The sequence below is a fragment of the Protopterus annectens genome, chromosome 10.part0 (assembly GCF_019279795.1).
Source record: "Protopterus annectens isolate FY-2018-M chromosome 10.part0, PAN1.0, whole genome shotgun sequence".
NCBI lineage: Eukaryota > Metazoa > Chordata > Ceratodontiformes > Protopteridae > Protopterus > Protopterus annectens.
In genome coordinates, this window is record NC_056744.1 from 742,323,346 (window position 1) to 742,341,799 (window position 18,454).

The window sequence follows — 18,454 nt, forward strand, 5'->3', positions numbered from 1 at the left end:
AGGGGTGCAAAATCAAGTTCTTTCCCTGCTCTCTATGAGGGCAGTAGAGCATGTTCCTGCAGAACAGAAAGGCCAAGGTTTCTACTTCAGACTTTTTCTGGTACCCAGAAAAGAGGGCACCTGGTGCCCCATCCTCAATCTAGCCATTCTAAACACCTTCCTGGTGATCCCAAAATTCAAAATGCTCACCCTCCAGGAGCTGCTAACCATTCTCTCCAAGGATGCTTAGGTAGCCACCCTAGATCTAAAAGAGGCCTACATCCAGATTCCTATCAGGGAATCACACAGGAAATATCTCCATTTCAGGGCAGGATCTCAGCACTTTCAGTTCTCTGCGCTTATCTTTGGCTTATCTACTGCTCCCAGAGTTTTCACAAAATGTCTGTCTCTGGCCATTGCCTTTTGCAGACAAAGGAATATCCAGATTTACCCATACTTAGATGACTGCCTTATTCAGGCAGACAGCCAGGAAAAACTGCTCAATCACCTGGCCTTTGTAAAGTCCCTACTAATCTCTGTAGGGTACACAATCAAAAGGAAATCCAAACAAGTACCCACCCAAAGGATTATATTCCTGGGAGCAAGCCTGGACACAGCATCCTAGATGGCATTCCTTACACCAGAAAAGCAAATTTTCCTGACAGCCTACTTCTCCCAACTAGCCACCAGACACCAACTATCTGCAAGGAAGATCCTGCAAGTTCTGGGGTTCATGACATCTTTGCATGCTACTCATTCCATATGCCAGATTGCATATGAAGAAACTTCAGTGGCACCTAAAAAGACTTTGGTGTCAACACTTTCTAGACATGGAGACTCTTATATCTATAATTCCTTGCCTCAGATGGTGGGCAACAGCATGCTCCCACAACAAAGGACTACGTTTTTCACCGCCTCAACCACCCAGACCCTCACCACAGATGCATCAGACTATGGCTGGGGTGCTCACCTGGAAAGCAGGTGCATACAGGGCCAATGGAGCCCACAGCAAATTCCTCTGCACATCAACCAAAAAGAGATGATGGCTGTCCAGCATGCCTTTATAGCTTTCAAGACCCATCTCTCCCCAGGGGCTCTCCTCATCAAAACAGACAGCACCACTGTGATGTGGTATATCAACAAGCATGGAGGAACTCACTCCTACCCCCTATGCAGGCTGGCCATAACCCTTTGGCAGACAACCTCTGCCATGCAACTCCATCTGTTAGTGCAATTCCTACCAGATTCTCTCAACTCTCTGGCAGACCAATTATGCAGAAATCTTCTGGACCCCCACAAGTGGCAACTCAACAGAAGAACCTTCACCCTAATAACTCACAAATGGGGCACCCCAAAGGTCGACCTCTTTGCCTCCCACACCAACCATCAGTTCAACAAATTCTTCACCAGGGAGCATCACTGCATGGCTTGAAAAGTGGATGCCCTGTCCTTCCCCTGGGTCAATCTATTGGTCTATGCCTTTCCTCCAGTACCTCTCATCCCCAGGGTACTGTTCAAAATAAAGGAGGAAAAACCAAGGACAATTCTTTTAGCTCCAGGCTGACCTCAAGAGCACTGGTACCCCTTGCTGCTCAGCCTGTCCCCATTGCCACCATGGCATCTTCCTCAGATTCCAAACCTCCTGACCCAGAGGGTAGGGGAATTCATGCATCCCTAATTGCAGACACTCAATTTGGCATTTTTGGCTTATTCCTTAACACCTGACAATCTGCCAACCTTAGTAAACAGGTTCTAGATGTTATACATGAGGCCAGATGCCCTAGCACTAGAAAGTCTTATGCTGACAAATAAAAAAAGGTTCTACACCTGGACTCAGGCTAATGGAGCCAATACGGCACATCTGTCCCTCCCTCTCATCCTGGATTACTTAGCTGACCTGCTATACAGTTGCCTCTCTTTTTCTTCTATTAAAATTCATGCCTCTATTATCTTTGCTCATTTTCCCACTGAGCAGCCCCTTTTCTCACACCCTTTGATCAAACAGTTACTAAGAGGGGCTAGCAACTTGAGGCCACCCAGAAGAGCACCAACCCCAGTTTGGGACCTTAACTTTGTGTTGGAAAAGCTCACCCTGGCCCCTTTTGAACCCATTTTTTTTTTCTACAGAGCTAAAATTCCTCTCCTGGAAGACAGCCTTCCTTTTGGCCATCACTTCAGACAGAAGAGTCTCCGAGCTGCAAGCACTCATGGCTGTGGAACCCTTCATCATCTTCCATGCTGACAGGGTATCCCTCAGGACTAACCCATCCTTCATGCCCAAGGTGGTGTCCAGTGTGGCTTTTAACAAATCCATTAATTTGCCCACCTTTTGTCCTAATTCCCAGAACAAAGGGGAAAGGATCCTGCACTCTCTAGATGTGCACAGACATCTCAGATTCTATCTAGGCAGGACTAATTCCTTCAGAAAGTCTGATCAATTGCTGGTTAGCTTTGCTACAGGGGCAGAAGGCAAAGCCATCTCCAAACAAACCATTTCCAAATAGATAGCACACTGCATCCATTTCTGCTACAAACAACATGGAAAGCCTCCCCCCAAGGGGGTCAGAGCTCACTCCACCAGAGCAGCCTCCACCTCTACAGCTTTCCTCAGAGGAGTCCCCACCAGGGACATCCTGGAGGCTGCCACCTGGACATCTGTTCACACTTTTACTAAACACTACCACCTGCCTCTCTTCTCCAAATCTAGAGCAGGGTTTACCTCTGCAGTCTTGCAGGGCATCCTAGCCAGCCCCTAGTTTCCTTGACTACCTCCACCCATTTCCTCAGCTTTGGGAATCAACCCAAATGTGAAGACTGCAACAGTGAAACACAAAGAACATAGTACACTTGTGTTCACTTACCATAAATGTAAATGTTCGAGTGTATTCACTGTTGCAGTCCTGGTTTCCCTCCTTACATCCCCCTTTCTTTTTTTTCTTCTCTTTCCTGACAAGGAACATATTGGTATTTACTTTCTACTGGTGGGGTTCTTCCACCAGAACCTGGCTCATACTTGGGGGCTCCTGACAGTTAGGGCAAGAAAAACTGATATAATGGCATTGGCTGCCTTATGTTATACTACTGACGACTTGACGTCGGTCCTGAAGTGACAGCAACTGATGCAGAAATACTAAGCCTCTGGTATTCAGGCCAGCCGAGGGCTACCCTGGCAGGGATAACCCAAATGTGATAATTGCAATAGTGAATACACTTGAACATCTACATTTATGGTAAGTGTACACAACTGTACTTTCTCTGTTGTCATGTTTATTCCACATGAATTTCCCATAAAAGTCTACTTCAAATAGCTGACTGTTTGAACTGCACGGTAAAATCCATAACAGCCGTACATGAGAAACTAAAGATGTTCTTCGTGTTTCACTGTTGCAGTAATCACACTTGGATTATCCTGCCAGGGGTAGCCCTCAGTCGGCCCAAATACCAGAGGCTTAATATTTCTGCATCAGTTGCTGTTGCTTTAGTACTGATGTCAGGTCATCAGAGGTATAAAAACAGGCAGCCAACGCCATTACATCAGTATTTCTTGCCGAGGAGCCTGAAGGAGAAACAGTTCGCTCGAGTGCCGGTCGGCCGCTACCTGAGTTTTCATTTCCGAAATTGAATCATCTTGAAGTCTTGTAAAGCTAAGTACCCCTTTGGGGATCCTTTTTTCTTGTTCTAACCGATGTCAGAAAAAGTTAACAATTGTCTCGCCTGTGGAAAGTAAATACCACACCGAGATTTCCATTCTTACTGCATCACCTATTTAGGCCCAGACCATGATGTACCTCGCTGTCGGTTTTGTGCTTTGTTCAACACCCGAACTATTCATCGTCAGGCCCTTAGTGTAGCTAAATACTTTCATTCTCGATATCCATTCTGAAATGGCATTGGTAAGCCATCCAACTACTGATTTTCCAAAAAAAAGTAAGGATAAAGACAGAGACAGACCGCACAGGTCCAAAACTGCCGACAACACTTTCATTAAGCTAGTTGCCAGTTCGCCAGTACTCAGTGGGGCACTTTCGCAGCTCCTGATGTCTGCTTTGATGGATTCACAGGCCGCTACCGAGACCCATTCGGAGTCCGGTATGCTACGAGACTCTTCTTTGACTATGGAACCTGCGGATGTCTCTACTTTGGATCGGTCCAGAGCCACTGCGCAGGCACCGGCTTCTGAAGAAGCTCTTCGCACTACCGATATTCGACACAAACAGATGACTTCTTTCGCATCTTCAGTTCTTTCTAAAACTACCGAGTTTCTAAGGCCAAGAGTCCGAACTAAGCATAAAAAGCCGATGACCCAATCTCAAGCATCTTCTTCCTTGCCACAATCTCAGATGCTTAAAATGGCAAAACACCTGATCATGCTGATTAGGGGAAGCCAGCCTTCCCCTGCTAAAAGAAAAAAAGACTTGTCCCCAGCAGCTTTATCTGACCAAGTGTCTGACGACTCTGAGGTTTCTGATTATGAAGATATGCCCTTATCTGCCTATGAGGATTCAGATGCAGAGGAATCCCTTCCTTCTGCCTCCCCTCCAGAGGATTTTTCTTTTGGTGAAATGCTACATACTTTGAGAGAGCATTTCCATTGGGAATGCCAGGATTATCCTCAGTTCAAAAAGAGACTCAGGGAATTTTTAGATCTACCATAAGACAGACCCTTAGCTATCCCTCCTGTTCTGGATGTTGTAGATGATGTCTTTATGGAATCCAGTCTAACTCATGATACATTATCCCCTGCTCCAAGGAAATCTGACAGGTACTACAGAGTCCCTGACTCACACAAATTTCTCTTCAAAAATCCTACTGCTGACCCAGAGGTCATCTCCTAAGGACCTAAAGGAATAAAAGCAACTACAGCTAAGAATCCCACCCCCTCAGACAGGGATTCCCGAGCTTTAGACAGATGGGGTAAAAAAGTATGCACCTCTGCAACTCTTGCCGTTAAAACATTACATTGTCAGTTCCACATGCTGAAATACCAGCAACATACTATGGAACTTATTAAGCAAAAGTTACCTACCTTTCCTGACTGCGCATAAAATAAAGAATTACAGGAGCTTTTGCATCCTGCAAGCCAAGTCAGCAAGCATACCCTGCAATGTGGGTTTGACGCCCTAGAAGCATCTTGCAGGGCAGCCGTCACAGGTTCTGTACTTAGAAGGCATACCTGGCTTAAGGAGCAGACCTTGGCAGACCATGTCAAATCAACATTATTGGATGCTGCTCTGAACAAGGACAATCTGTTTGGCACCACAGCGGAAGAGGTTTTAAAAAATATGGAAGAAAAGGCTAAGTCTATGCAGACAGTCAAAGATTTTTTGCAAGTGCAGCCTACAAGATTTAGTAGGCATTGCCCCTTAAAACAGTGGTCCTTTCCAGCACTCTCAAGGAGATCTCAAACTAGACCCAGGACAAACAGACCCCTCTGATTACAGTCTCAGGTTATGCAGAGATCTAAGCAATGGAGTACCTCCACTTCTAAAGAAGGGAGTGCTAAGCCACCCTCTTACGGAAAGAATTCACAATGATTTCTCAACTCCACCCCATACCTCTGCCCAATTGCTCGTGCCCCTAGGAAGAAAACTTTCCCACCATGCAAAAAACTGGACCTCCATCACCAACAATTGATGGGTCCTCAACATAGTATCCCAGGGGTACAAATTTTATTTTCACATGCATCCAACCCCAAAAGGGTTCCCAGATCTTCCTCCAAACCAGTGGGCAGAGGCAATAAACCAAGTTTAGTCCCTGCTCTCCATAAGGGCAATTCAGTCTGTTCCTGCAGAACAGATAGTCCAAGGTTTTTATTCCAGACTTTTCCTGGTACTCAGAAAACAGCGCACCTGGCATCCAGTCTTAGATCTATCCATTTTAAACACCATCCTGGTGGTACCAAAATTCAAAATGCTAACCCTACAGCAGCTTCTCCAGATGCTGTCCAAAGATGCCTGGTTAGCCACCCTAGATCTAAAGGAGGCCTATCTGCACATCCCAGTAAAGGGCTATTGCAGGACATGTCTACATTTCAGGGCAGGATCTATGCATTATCAGTTCTCTGCACTTCCCTTTGGCTTATCCACTGCTCCCAGAGTTTTCACAAAATGCCTGGCTCCAGCCATTGCCTATTGCAGACAGAGAAGTATTCAAATTTATCCCTACTTGGACAATTGCCTAATTCAGGCAGACAGTCAGGAAAAGCTGTTGCAGCACCTGACATTTGTAAAGGACCTTCTAACCTCCCTGGAGTACACTATCAATGAAAAGAAATCCAAACTATTCCCCAGTCAAAAAATTGTATTCCTGGGAGCAAGCTTGGACACAGCATCCCAGATGGCATTCCTTACTCCAGAAAAACAAGTCTATTTGACAGGCTACTTCGCTCAAATGGCCACCAGAACCCATCTATCCACAAGGAAAATCCTGCAGGCTCTAGGGTTCATGGCCTACTGCATTCTACTAATTCCATATACCAGAATGCATATGGGAAAACTTCAATGGTACTTAAAAAGTCTTTGGTGCCAGCATTCTCAGGACCTGGAAACAATCATACCTATGATATCTTGTCTAAGGAAAGAGTTCCTTTGGTGGGCAGCAGCATGCAACCACAACAAGGGGCTTCCCTTTACACGACCCCACTCTGCCCAGACCCTAACCACAGACATGTCAGATTATGCCTGGGGTGCACATCTGGATGGCAGTTGCATTCAGGGTCACTGGAGCCCAAATCAAATTCATCTGCACATCAACCAAAAAAAGATGCTAGCTGTTCAGCACACTCTGAAAGCTTTCAGATCCCTGCTGTCACTAGGGCCCTTACTAATCAAAACCAACAACACCACAGTGATGTGGTACATAAACAAGCAGGGGGGAACCCACTATTACCCACTCTGGAGGCTAGCCATGACCCTTTGGAACACGGCCTCAGCCATGCACATTCACCTGCAAGCTCAATTCCTGCCAGGTAACCAAAACTCTGTGGCAGATAACATAAGCAGAAATCTCCAAGACCTGCACGAGTGGCAATTAATCCACAATGCCTTCAGCCGTGAGACCTAGAAATGGGGTACTCCAAAGCTGGACCAATTTGCCACTCCTTACAACCACCATCTCAGCAAATTCTGCACCAGGGTACCTCACAGCAAGGACTGGAAAGTGGATGCTCTATCCTTCCAGTTGGCAAACCTCTCAATCTATGCATTTCCCCCTCTACCTCTTCTTACGAGAGTATTACTCAAGTTAAAGGAGAAAAGACCAAGGGCAATCCTGATTGTCTCAGACTGGCCATGCCAACGCTGGTACCCACTACTGCGCAGTCTATCACCATTGCCTCCATGGCACCTACCCCAAATCCCTACTCTCCTGACTCAGCAGGACAGACAGTTCTTGCATCCACAGTTGCAGACCCTGAACCTTGCAGCCTGGCTTATCCCTTAACTTCTCCTCCAGTGGCCAGCCTAAGCAAGCAGGTACTGGGATGTCATACATGAAGCCAGATGACCCAGTACAAGGAAATCCTATGCTGACAAGTGAAAAAGGTATTGTTTCTGGATTCACACTAAAGGAGCGGATACAGCACAGCCCTCCTTGCCTCTCATCCGGGATTACCTAGCAGACATTCTCCACAGAGGCCTCTCCTTCTCCTCCATTAAGACCCATGCCTCTGCAATCTCTGCTCATTACAGCACCAAGCCACCTCTCTTCTCATGCCCTCTCATCAAGCAATTCTTGAGAGGGGCTAACAACTTAAGGCCACTAAGAAGAGCCCCCACCCCTGCTTGGGACCTTAGCTTTGTGTTGGAAAAGCTCACTCTACCCCCTTTGAGCCTGCAGCATCAGCAGATTTAAAATTCCTCTCTTGGGAAATAGCCTTGCTTCTGGACATCACTTCAGCTAGAAGAGTGTCTGAGCTACAAGCACTTATGGCTGTGGAACCTTTCATTATTTTTCATGCTGACAGGGTCTCCCTCAGGACTAACCCAACGTTCTTGCCTAAAGTGGTGTCCAGTGTAGCTCTCAACCAATCTATCCATTTGCCCACCTTCTTCCCTAATCCTCAAAATAAGGGGGAAAGGATCCTGCACTCTTTAGATGTGCACATACAGCTCAGATTCTACCTTGATAGGACTAAGCCCTTTAGGAAATCTGACCAGTTACTAGTCAGCTTTGCAAAAGAGGCAGAGGGCAAGGCCATATCAAAACAAACCATATCCAAATGGATAGCACACTGTATCCATTTCTGTTACAGACACAATGGGAAACCACCCTCTCAGGGAGTCAGAACGCATTCCACTAGGGCAACTTCAACCTCTACAGCCTTTCTCAGAGGAGTCCCCACCAGGGACATTCTGGATGCTGCTACTTGGAGTTCTGTTCATACCTTCACCAAGCATTACCACCTGCCTATCTTTTCCAAATCCAGGCTAGGCTTTGCAACCGCAGTCCTGCAGGGCATACTAGCCATCCCCAACTCTTCTTGACTGCCTCCACCCATTCTTCAGCTTTGGGAATCAACCCAAGTGTGATGACTGAAACAGTGATACGCGAAGAACATAATACAGTTGTGTACACTTACCATAAATGTAGATGTTTGAGTGTATTCACTGTTGCAGTCCTGGTTTCCCACCCTCCAGCTCCCTTGTATCTCTTTCTCTCTCTCTTCCTCCCTCCTTACAGGGCTATTGGTATTTACTTTTTACTGGTGGTGTTTTTTTCCACTATAACTTAGCTCCCTATTTGGGGGCTCCTGACATTTTAGGCAAGAAAAACTGATGTAATGGCGTTAGCTGCCTGTTTTTATATCTGTGATGACCTGATGTCAGTACTGAAGTGACAACAACCGACGCAGAAATATTAAGCCTCTGGTATTTGGGCCAACTGAGGGCTACCCCTGGCAGGATAATCCAAGTGTGATGACTGCAACAGTGAATACACTTGAACATCTACATTTATGATATGTATACACAACTGTACTTTCCTGTGATTTTCTTGCTCCCACTTTGGGACTCTGCATCACAAAAGACATGACAGCACAACATGTGAACACTTTTCCCAGTAACTTGGTGTCTTATCACCAAGAAGCACTTCTACTAGCTGGCTGTGGGCTTAACTTACAGACTATATTAAAAAAATAAAAAATAAAATAATGCAAATTATCAGAGGGAGAACTCTGAGGTCAGGGATATGGTGTGGCCTTTTTTTGTATTCCTTTTCTCAGGGAACTTGGGTTGAGGATACACCTGTAAAACTTTTCCTGGAGGCCCTTTGTGGACTTGGGTGTCCCGGTTTTATGAAGGAGGCACTCACTAATAAATAATGGTTTAAGTGGAATAAAATGATGGTTGTGAGACAAAGTATGTGCAAGTGTTTAAATCAGTGCAAAAATGTGCTTGATTTACATGAGGAAGTATTTTGTGAAAATTGTGGAATGCTGTGTGAAGTTAAACCTGGCATTTTGGAGAGGCAGAATGTCACAACATAGTTCTGCAAAAGTGGACTATTACTGTTTGCAACTCAAGAAAGAGTAGATAAAAAACTTGGAAGGCTGGAGGAAGAAGGCATTATTAGGCCCGTGAAGCATTACAAATAGGCATGTCTAACTATTCACATTGTATGAACAGATAAAAATGGACAACACCATGCATATTTGTGGTGAATATAAACGGACCCAAAACACTGTATGGTGTGAAAGAACTGTGGGCCATGTCTCTCATGTAGATCTAGCCACTACTTACCAAAAAATATTACTTTAAGATGATTCTAAAAACACAACAGGGTCCCAGGTCGGTTGCTGCATGATGTTTGATCCCCGTGTTTGAGTTGTAAGGGTTATGCCACCAGTGGTGTGTCTTCTCTCCCTCTAATTTGTGATTTTTGTGGACAGTTTCTCCATGTGCATCTAAGGTCTGGAGAGTATCCAGTCTTGCGATATGTAAGTTGCATCTTTTTGTTTGCAGATGATGTTGCCCTTTTATCCTCACGTGACTGCTGTCTACAACATGTAGTAGAGTCATCTGCTGCTGAGTGTGAAGTGGTTGAGATGAAAATCACCTCCTCCATTTTAGAGGTCACAGTTCCTTCCTTGAAAAGAGTGAATGTTCTCTTCTCGTTGGGGGGATGTGGGAACAGCTACCTCAGGCAGAGGAGTTTTAAGTATGTTGTGGTCTTTATATCAGTGATGGTGGAGGGGATCTAGTCAGTCTATGTCCCATTCCCACCTGTAGGCATGAGCTTTGTGTGATGATCAAAAGGTAGAAATTATGGCCTATCGTGCCTTAGCAGTCCAGTCAGAGTACACCCTCTAGCCTCTCAGGACCATTTGGAGAGATGCTCTATCAGCTGACCTGGGAATGCCTGTCAGTCCCACAGAATAAGCTGGTGTCTGTCACTGGGGATAAGGAAGTCCAGTGCTCTCTGACAGGTTTCCGCACCTTCCTCAGGACAAGGTGTTCAAAAATGTTAATGATAATGATGAGACTGCAAAGTTTGCAACGTAATCATTCGGTATGAATTCCACAGCATCTGTTTTTCCAAGAATAATAAACTGAGAAAGGTGAATTGGTAGCACTCATAAAGATCTCCTTGGCATTGTTAAATTTAAAGCACTAGTTAGACTTAGCTACCATATTAGGTAAGGCAGTAGATGCTGAGACAGGAGCCACTACTTCCTGGAAATTTCCTGGTGGATTGTGGAAATATAAATTGTCTTTGCAGGAGCATTTTTGACTAATGTATTGATAAGAGTACATGATAAATGTTTGTAATGGGTAAAAGTATCTTACAAGAAAATTTACTTAGAATAATTTTTTTGTTGTTTTATTTGTTTTGTTAAGTAAAGTGAATTGTTTTTTGCAAAAGCTTTGACCTGGTTGAGAGAGTTATACAAATTTTCAAGGCAAGTATGAAGTCATTATCTAGTTCTATACTGAAAACTGAAAATAAAAGTTCAGTTTTTCTGTTATAATACATGATTGATATCTCCAGAACTGTTTTAGTAGACATATCAGAACCAGACTGGGCTTGACAAAACCTAAGTCTTGTTGGGACTATGTGAAAGAAGCAATACTTGCAAAAGTTTTGGCATGGCAAATAAGCAAGGGACAGATTTTTCATTGAAAAATTAAGTGTTTCTCTGATTCCGGGGGGGGGGGGGGTCCAAAGTGGATTCCAGGAACTATTATGTAAAATTCAAGGTTCATAGTGTGTTGAATAGACTTATTGAAAGATTTCCTTTGAAAGTTATTCTATCTACTTGATGCCTAGACAAGTCATTGCTGCAGATGAAGTGAGTTCTTATTCTTTAGGCTTCATTAATGGCTGCATTGATGTAGTCACTGAGGTACGTGTGTCAGTTTCCAGAGTATAGCCATGCTCAGACCCAGATGCCTTACTAATGAGCTTTCCTGGCACAGAATTTACGTGGATGCTAACAAAATGGGACTGGGACCCCCCTGAAAAAAAATCATTACATAAGAGGTTCTCTGTCCATTATTCCACATGCAGTAACATTTGAGGAAAGCTGCAAAAATTGAAAGATTTGACTTTGTGCACATTTTGACTAGGAGTTCATAATGATTTGCTAAGAAGTTTAGAAAATGAAAATTGCTTTTGAAATGTTTTCTTTAGCATTTAATACAGTGCTCATTTAAAAATAATTTCACATCTTATTATGATCCATCTTTTTTTTGTCTAATGTTTATGAGCAATATGATTATTGACTCATTCTGTGAAGTATATATAACATTTATGTGGAGGTTTTCTTCCCTGGCTGCTGCTGAAAAGGGTTTGTGCACATTTAGACTAAGTAAGCAAGTAAATAAATAATGTGTTATTTACCAGCACTTTTTTATCAGTGAATTCATTTTAGTTTTTTTGAGTATTATAACTACAAGAGTGTTGAATACTGTAGGGTTTAAGAGTAATAATTGTCTCTATGCTGTTGAGTAGTTTTGTGAGAAATGAATAATACTTAAAAATGCTAACTGAATATTCATCTTTGTATTTCATTCAGCTTGCTCAGGAAGAAGACAGCCATGCTGGTGGTTTTGCTGTTATTGAATATGAAACAGCAGAACAGGCAGAAGCGGTACAGCAGTTTTCTGATGGGATTACAGTGGGAGGAGCTCAAGTTTGCGTGTCATTCTGTGTTCCAGGGTCACCAGGACGTAGCACATTAGCAGCGCTTATTGCTGCGCAAGCAGTGGTGAGTAAGCGATCAGATAAGAATTCCTGCCTAATATATAATGTTCAGAAAAATATAATATTAATTTTGTTTTAATTCACTGGACCTACCATCAGGCAGTCATTTAATTAAAGTAGCAGAACAAATCAATCATATGAATATTTTTTTCTAACAGATAGTGACAAATGGAGTAGTCTAATGAAAGCGGGATTGAAACAGAGAGCAGAAGATTAACTACATCATGAAGATCTGCACATAAATTAAAACTGAAAACTATTTCTTGTTTATTTTCAGTAAATTATGTTTTATTTTCATATGCACTTATCACACTGATATTTCTGAAAAGACAAACTCACACAATTGACTGTACCCATAGTCTATTTTTTGTTGTTCTTCCTCTATCATCTTCAAAATGCAGAAACCAAAGCCCAGGTAGTTCTTAACAACCTGTACTGAGATTCATAAGAGATGTAGCAGCACAACTCATACTGCATCAATTTGCCAAGATGCACTGCTCTGACATTTAGTGACATGTAGTTGTCCACATTCCCACAAGGGCAAGATCTCATTAAGTGGGAATGTTCACAAGTATAAATCACTCAACTAGAGCAGTGTCCCACAGCTTAGTTGAACACCCTACCAGTCTACAGGATGAAGTAGTACAGGATGTTCTTCTGTTCATATGCTGCAGTATTTATCATATTGAGGAAGTCCGCCTCCGGCTGACTCATACGTCCGGCCAGTGTACAAAAGTCTACATGCTATTACGAGGCACGTGCGATGCCGCACATCATCCCCACGTACATTGGTCATAAAGAGACATCGGGTATAAAGCAGATGTCAGCAAGCACCAACCTCAGAACTTTTCTGCCACCTGTTCAATCACCTGCTCCAGATGTTCATTCTCCAAGTTGGTTGTGTACCTAGATTCAGATAAGTACCCCATTGGGGGGTTTTCTTTCTTAATTCTTGTTGCTACATTCATTTGTTTGGTGATTTCATGTCATCTAGGAATGGCAAGTGTCAGTGTGGAAGGCAGATTCCACATAAAGGTGTCCATGATCTCTGCTTGTTTGTCTAGGCCCAGACCATGATCACACCATTTGTGCTATCTGTAAGTCGTTCATCCCCAAAACTTTTAGGAGCTGTTTAGCTTAGGTTAAACTCTACTTAGAGAACCAACACCTAAAGCACCTGGCAGAGGAGATGGAGGTGACATTGGGTCCTTCAGACAAGCCCCAAATGAAAAAGGCCAAGAAACCTCGGCCTGATCTTTCAGCTGTGCCCTCTCGTCCGGGCTTCCTGGAGGTGGTGGATGTCCCTTCGGCAGGTACTACAATGGAAGACCCGAAGGAGTCTACCAGCACATCTGCGAGAGAAGTTAAGGAGTCCAACTAGGGTAAAAAGCGGGCAACCACAGCACGTGATATCCAAAGGTCTACACGGCATCACCCAAATCACTGTGCATGAGGATGTGTTTACAGACATAGTGGAATGTAGACCAACATTGGACCCTTCCACCTTCCATCACATGGAAGTCCCTAAAAAGAAAAAGTTAAAAGCAAAGCATTTTGCCCCTGCTCCTCAAGATCAAGCTCCTGATTGGCAGATTTTCTCATAAAGCCTTTTCAATGCCTTCATGGCCCTTCACCAATCCTCACCTTCCTTTGTTTCTCTCTACAGGCTTTCTTTCCTTCCACTGCCTTTAAGAGGACAGCTGCAAATACCTCTTCAGATGAAGAGGAATATTCAGGGGATGAGTCATTAGCCTACTCCAATCAAATTGCTGAATCTAATGAAGAGGAATCTAGTGGTACAGATTCCCCTGGGGAGCATATTTCATTTGGAGAGACTATCCAAAAAATGAAAAACTTTTTCAAGTGGGACTGTTCTCAAGTCTTAGATGTACAAAAGAGGTATTATGACCTCTTGGAAATGGATTCTCCATCCCTCCCTACCATTCCCCCAGTTCTTCCTGCTTTCCTGGATGCTTTTACAGCTGCATCCAAGTGCCCAGACTCCCTGCTCTCAAGCATCCAGACAGGATCTACAAGCTGCCTGAAGACTTCAAATTCCTGTTCAAAGCTCCAGCTACAGATCCAGCTACCATCTCAGTTTCATCTGATAAGGCTTTCAAATTACTACCTTCCACCTCCTTACTGCCTTCTGATAAACAGAGCAAGGTCATGGAGAGACTGGGGAAAAAGCTTCACACTTCTGCCATTCTGGACTTCCGGGCAATAAATTACCAGACCCACATAGCCAAGTACACCTTGGCTCTCCTTACAGATGCAGGAAAACTCTTTTCAGACCTCCTGGACTGTCCTGCCAAGGCAAAACTGGCAGCCATCCTCAATTTCTCTGCCCAGGTAACTAGGTACTCCATAAAGTGCAGCTACAATGCTACAGATGCCTCAGCTAGGGCAGCGGCCTCTGGGTCAGTCCTAAATAGATATTTTTGGCTAAGGTTGCAACACTTACCTAATAACTTCAAGGCCAAATTGATGGATGCCCCCCTTGATAATGAAGCCTTATTTGGTAGCTTGGCTGCAGACTCATTCAAATCTTTACAGGAAAAAGGTAAGGAGCTACAGGACTTTAAGCATATCCTTGTTTCTCCTATCCCCAGGTTCCAATGGAACTGTCCAGCAAAGACAGCATTTCTTAGAAAACCTGACATGCCTACTTCTTCTAAAAGTAAGAGAGGCCTTAGAAAACAAGCTTTTTCTTCTAAATCTGCCCCATCCACTCCTGCTCAAAAGCAGCCTTTTCAGTCCCATCCTGAGCTTGGTAACCTGTGACTGTCTGCCTCCAGAGCCATCCACTTGCATGTCCTTGTGTCTCTCCCTCTCTCTTGCTGCTTGGAGTCAGATCACCCAGGACTCTTGGGTCCTCTCCATCATCCAGAGAGGATATTTCATGGTTTGGGAAACTTAACCCCTCCTTCAGAGGCATCCCACTACCACCAAAAGAACAATTGGTTTTCTTCCCTCAGGTCATCTCAGATCTTCTTTCTCAGGGGACAATTCAAGAGGTCCCTTTCTCCCAACAAGGGAAAGGTTTCTATTCCAGGATGTTTTTGGTCTCCAGGAAGGATGGCCCCTGGAGACCCATCCTGGACCTTTCCCATCTGAACACCTTCCTGAAAGTTCCCTCCTTCCGAATGTTGACTTTGCTTTCTTATCTTTCTCTTATTCTTCCCCAAGCATCCGTGGTAACTTTAGACATCAAAGACACTCATCTTCACATCCCCATTCACCCTCTGTTCAGGAAATGTTTACATTTTTCTGTTGTTTCCTTGCATTTTCAGTTTTGTGCTTTGTCCATTAGTCTCTCTACAGCACCAAGGATCTTCACAAAATGCTTGGCTTCTGTCATGGCATTTTGCAGACAGCAGGGAATTCAGATCTTCCCTTACCTAGACGATCTCCTAATCCAAGCCCAGTCCTCAGACCTACTTCAGAAAAATCTTTCCTTTACTGTTTCCCTTCTGGAGAGTCTAGGTTTAACTATAAATGGCTTCACTATAAACTATCACTATCAAAAGTCCTCACTGATCCCCTCTCAAGACCACATTTTTCTGGGATGCAGGATCCAAACAAACAAAATGCTACCACTGCCCATAGAAAAGGTGCTTTTACTCACTACCTATTTCCAGATTATATTACCCATTCAATTCCTGACTGCCAGGACTTTCTATGCCTCCTGGGGTTCATGGCATCTATGATCCCCATGCTGGCATTGACCAAGTTGCACATGGGGAAGATTCAATGGTTCCTAAATACAGTTTGGATGCAGCACTCCCACCCTTTGGATTTCATGATTCCATTCCTACCTTGCATAAGAAAGGAGCTGGATTGGTGGATCCTACAGGTGACCAAAAATCCTTGTCACCCCCTTCAGCCACCCTGCCCCTCTCAAGAGTTATACACATATGCCTCAGACACAGGATGGGGTGCAACCCTACAATCCTGGAGGGTCAGGGATGTTTGGACTCCAAAACAGACAAAAGAACATTAATGTCAAACAGATGAGGGCCCTCATGTTTGCCCTATATATCGTCAAACCTAAGCTAACTCTAGGGGTATTACGGTGGTTCACAGACAACACAACTGTCCTTTGGTACATCAGCAAGCAGGGGAAAAAGTCTTATCTCCTATGCAGACTAGACCTACTTGCCTGGGTGTTAGCCTTACAAAGTCAAATTTCCCTTCAAGCAGTTTACCTCCCTTCAGCTCAGAATGTGGTGCAGACTCATTAAGCAGGTCCATGACCCAATCCCACAAATTGATGTTACACAGGGATGTGTTTTTGGACCTGATCCATCATTGGGGTACACCTCAGATAGATCTTTTTGCCTTACACATGAAGAGACAACTTCCAAAATTTTGTGCCAGGGTTCCACACCCCTTGGCCTGGAAGGTGGACCCTATATCATTCTCTTAGAAGAGGATGTATCTGTATGCATTCCCACCTTGCCTCTCCTCCACAAGGTCCTACTGAAGATTCAGTAGGATCAACCAAAAATCTTGCTAGTGACTCCCTTTTGGCCACAGCAGTACTGGTTCCCTTTTCTCTTACACTTAACCAAGGGCATTCATCACAAGTTACCCCACAGGATGGATCTACTCACACAAGACAGTGGTACCTTAATATATCCACAGCTGTCAACTCTGAACCTGGATCTGTGGGTAATAGGGTTTTAATTCCCTTTAGACACCTATTTTCAGAGGACGTGCTTCAAGTTCTGCAGGAGGCCAGAAAACCCACTACTAAGAAATCCTGTGTTTCCAAATAGAAAAGGTTTTCCATCTGGTGTCATCAGAAGGACCTACAGCCACTGTCAGTGGATGTCCCGGTGCTTTTTTCCTACCTGTGTGAACTGATGAAGGTTGGGCTCTCCTATTCTTCAGTGAAGGTTCACCTTTCAGCCATCTCGGCTTGTCTGCTAATGTCTCTTCCTTTAACCTCTAGCTTAGAAGTTAAACTGTTCCTTAAAGGCGTCCTTCATAATAGACCACCAAGGAAACCAGCACCTCCTTCTTGGGAACTCAATTTTGTGCTAGAAAAGCTTAGGTTGGCCAGCAAGCTCCTCCTCCCTGCAGCATTTTACATGGAAAACAGTTCTGCTTGTGGCCATCACATCTGTCAGAAGGTCTCTGAGTTGCAAGCTCTGATGTCTGATCCCCCCTTCACCGTCTTCCACAGAGACAGGGTATCCTTGCATACCAACCTTTCGTACCCAAAGTGGTCAGTGAATTATCCCTTAATCAGTTCATTAACCTTTCCACAATTTTTCCTTCCTCTCAATCTTCCAGTATGAGAATTCTGCACACCTTGGACGTATACAGGCAACTCAGATATTACCTTGATAAAACCAAACGTATCCGTAAATTTGACCACCTGTTTGTGTCCTACCACCCGAGGGTCCTGGGTCAACCAGTTTCCAAACAAACTCTCTCTCTTCCTGGATTTCTAAAGCTGTCTTCTTCTGTTACTCAGCCAATGGTAAGAGCCTTTCCTCTCTAGTGAGGGCACACTCCACAAGAGCAGTATCCTCCTCTGGGGCTTTCATTAAAGGATTGGACACTTGCTCTATCCCCGAGGCAGCTACCTGGTCCTCTGTTCAAACCTTCACTAAACATTATAAACTTAATGTCATCTCCAGGTCCAGTGCTGGTTTTGCCAGAGCTATTTCACATGGATTTGTAGAAAAAGTCTCTGCCCCCCCCCCCAATCCTTGCCAAACATGAGCTTTGGAATTCTCCCTAATGTGATGAATACTGCAGCATATGAATAGAAGGACATAGACTAGTTGTGTAAAATCTTACCACAACCATAGATGTCTTTCTCTTCTATATGCTGCAGTATTGCTTGCCTTCCCCCTGATGCTTGCCTGTTTTTCCTAGTGATGTTTCTCACCTAGGCTCAGGCTGGTGATTGGTAGCATTCAGTTCTGAGGTTGGTGCGTACTGACACCCACTTTATACCCAACATCTCTTTATGACTGACATACATGGGATGATATGCAGTGTCACACATACCTCACAGTACCTCACAGTAGCATGTAGATGTTTGTATACTGGCCGGATGTACAAGTCATCCGGAGGCGAACTTCCCTAATGTGATGAATACTGCAGCATGTAGAACTGAAGGACATCTTTGGTTGTGGGAAGATTTTACAGAACTAGTCTTTGCACCCAGACTACATAGAAGGAAACATTTCTTCATTACACGTAGTCATAAACAGAGACATACATACATGTCCACATGTGTGCACGAGCACACATA

At 44.1% G+C, this 18,454-nt stretch overlaps 1 protein-coding gene across 1 annotated transcript in view; it reads left to right on the forward strand.

Moving 5' to 3' along the window:
* RAVER2 (ribonucleoprotein, PTB binding 2) overlaps positions 1–18,454 on the forward strand; it is a 2,410,893-nt gene that overhangs the window by 1,479,715 nt on the left and 912,724 nt on the right. Inside the window, exon 4 of the mRNA XM_044085561.1 lies at positions 11,993–12,184. Within this exon, the coding sequence (XP_043941496.1) occupies positions 11,993–12,184 (192 nt within the window). The remainder of the gene's footprint in view (positions 1–11,992; positions 12,185–18,454) is intronic.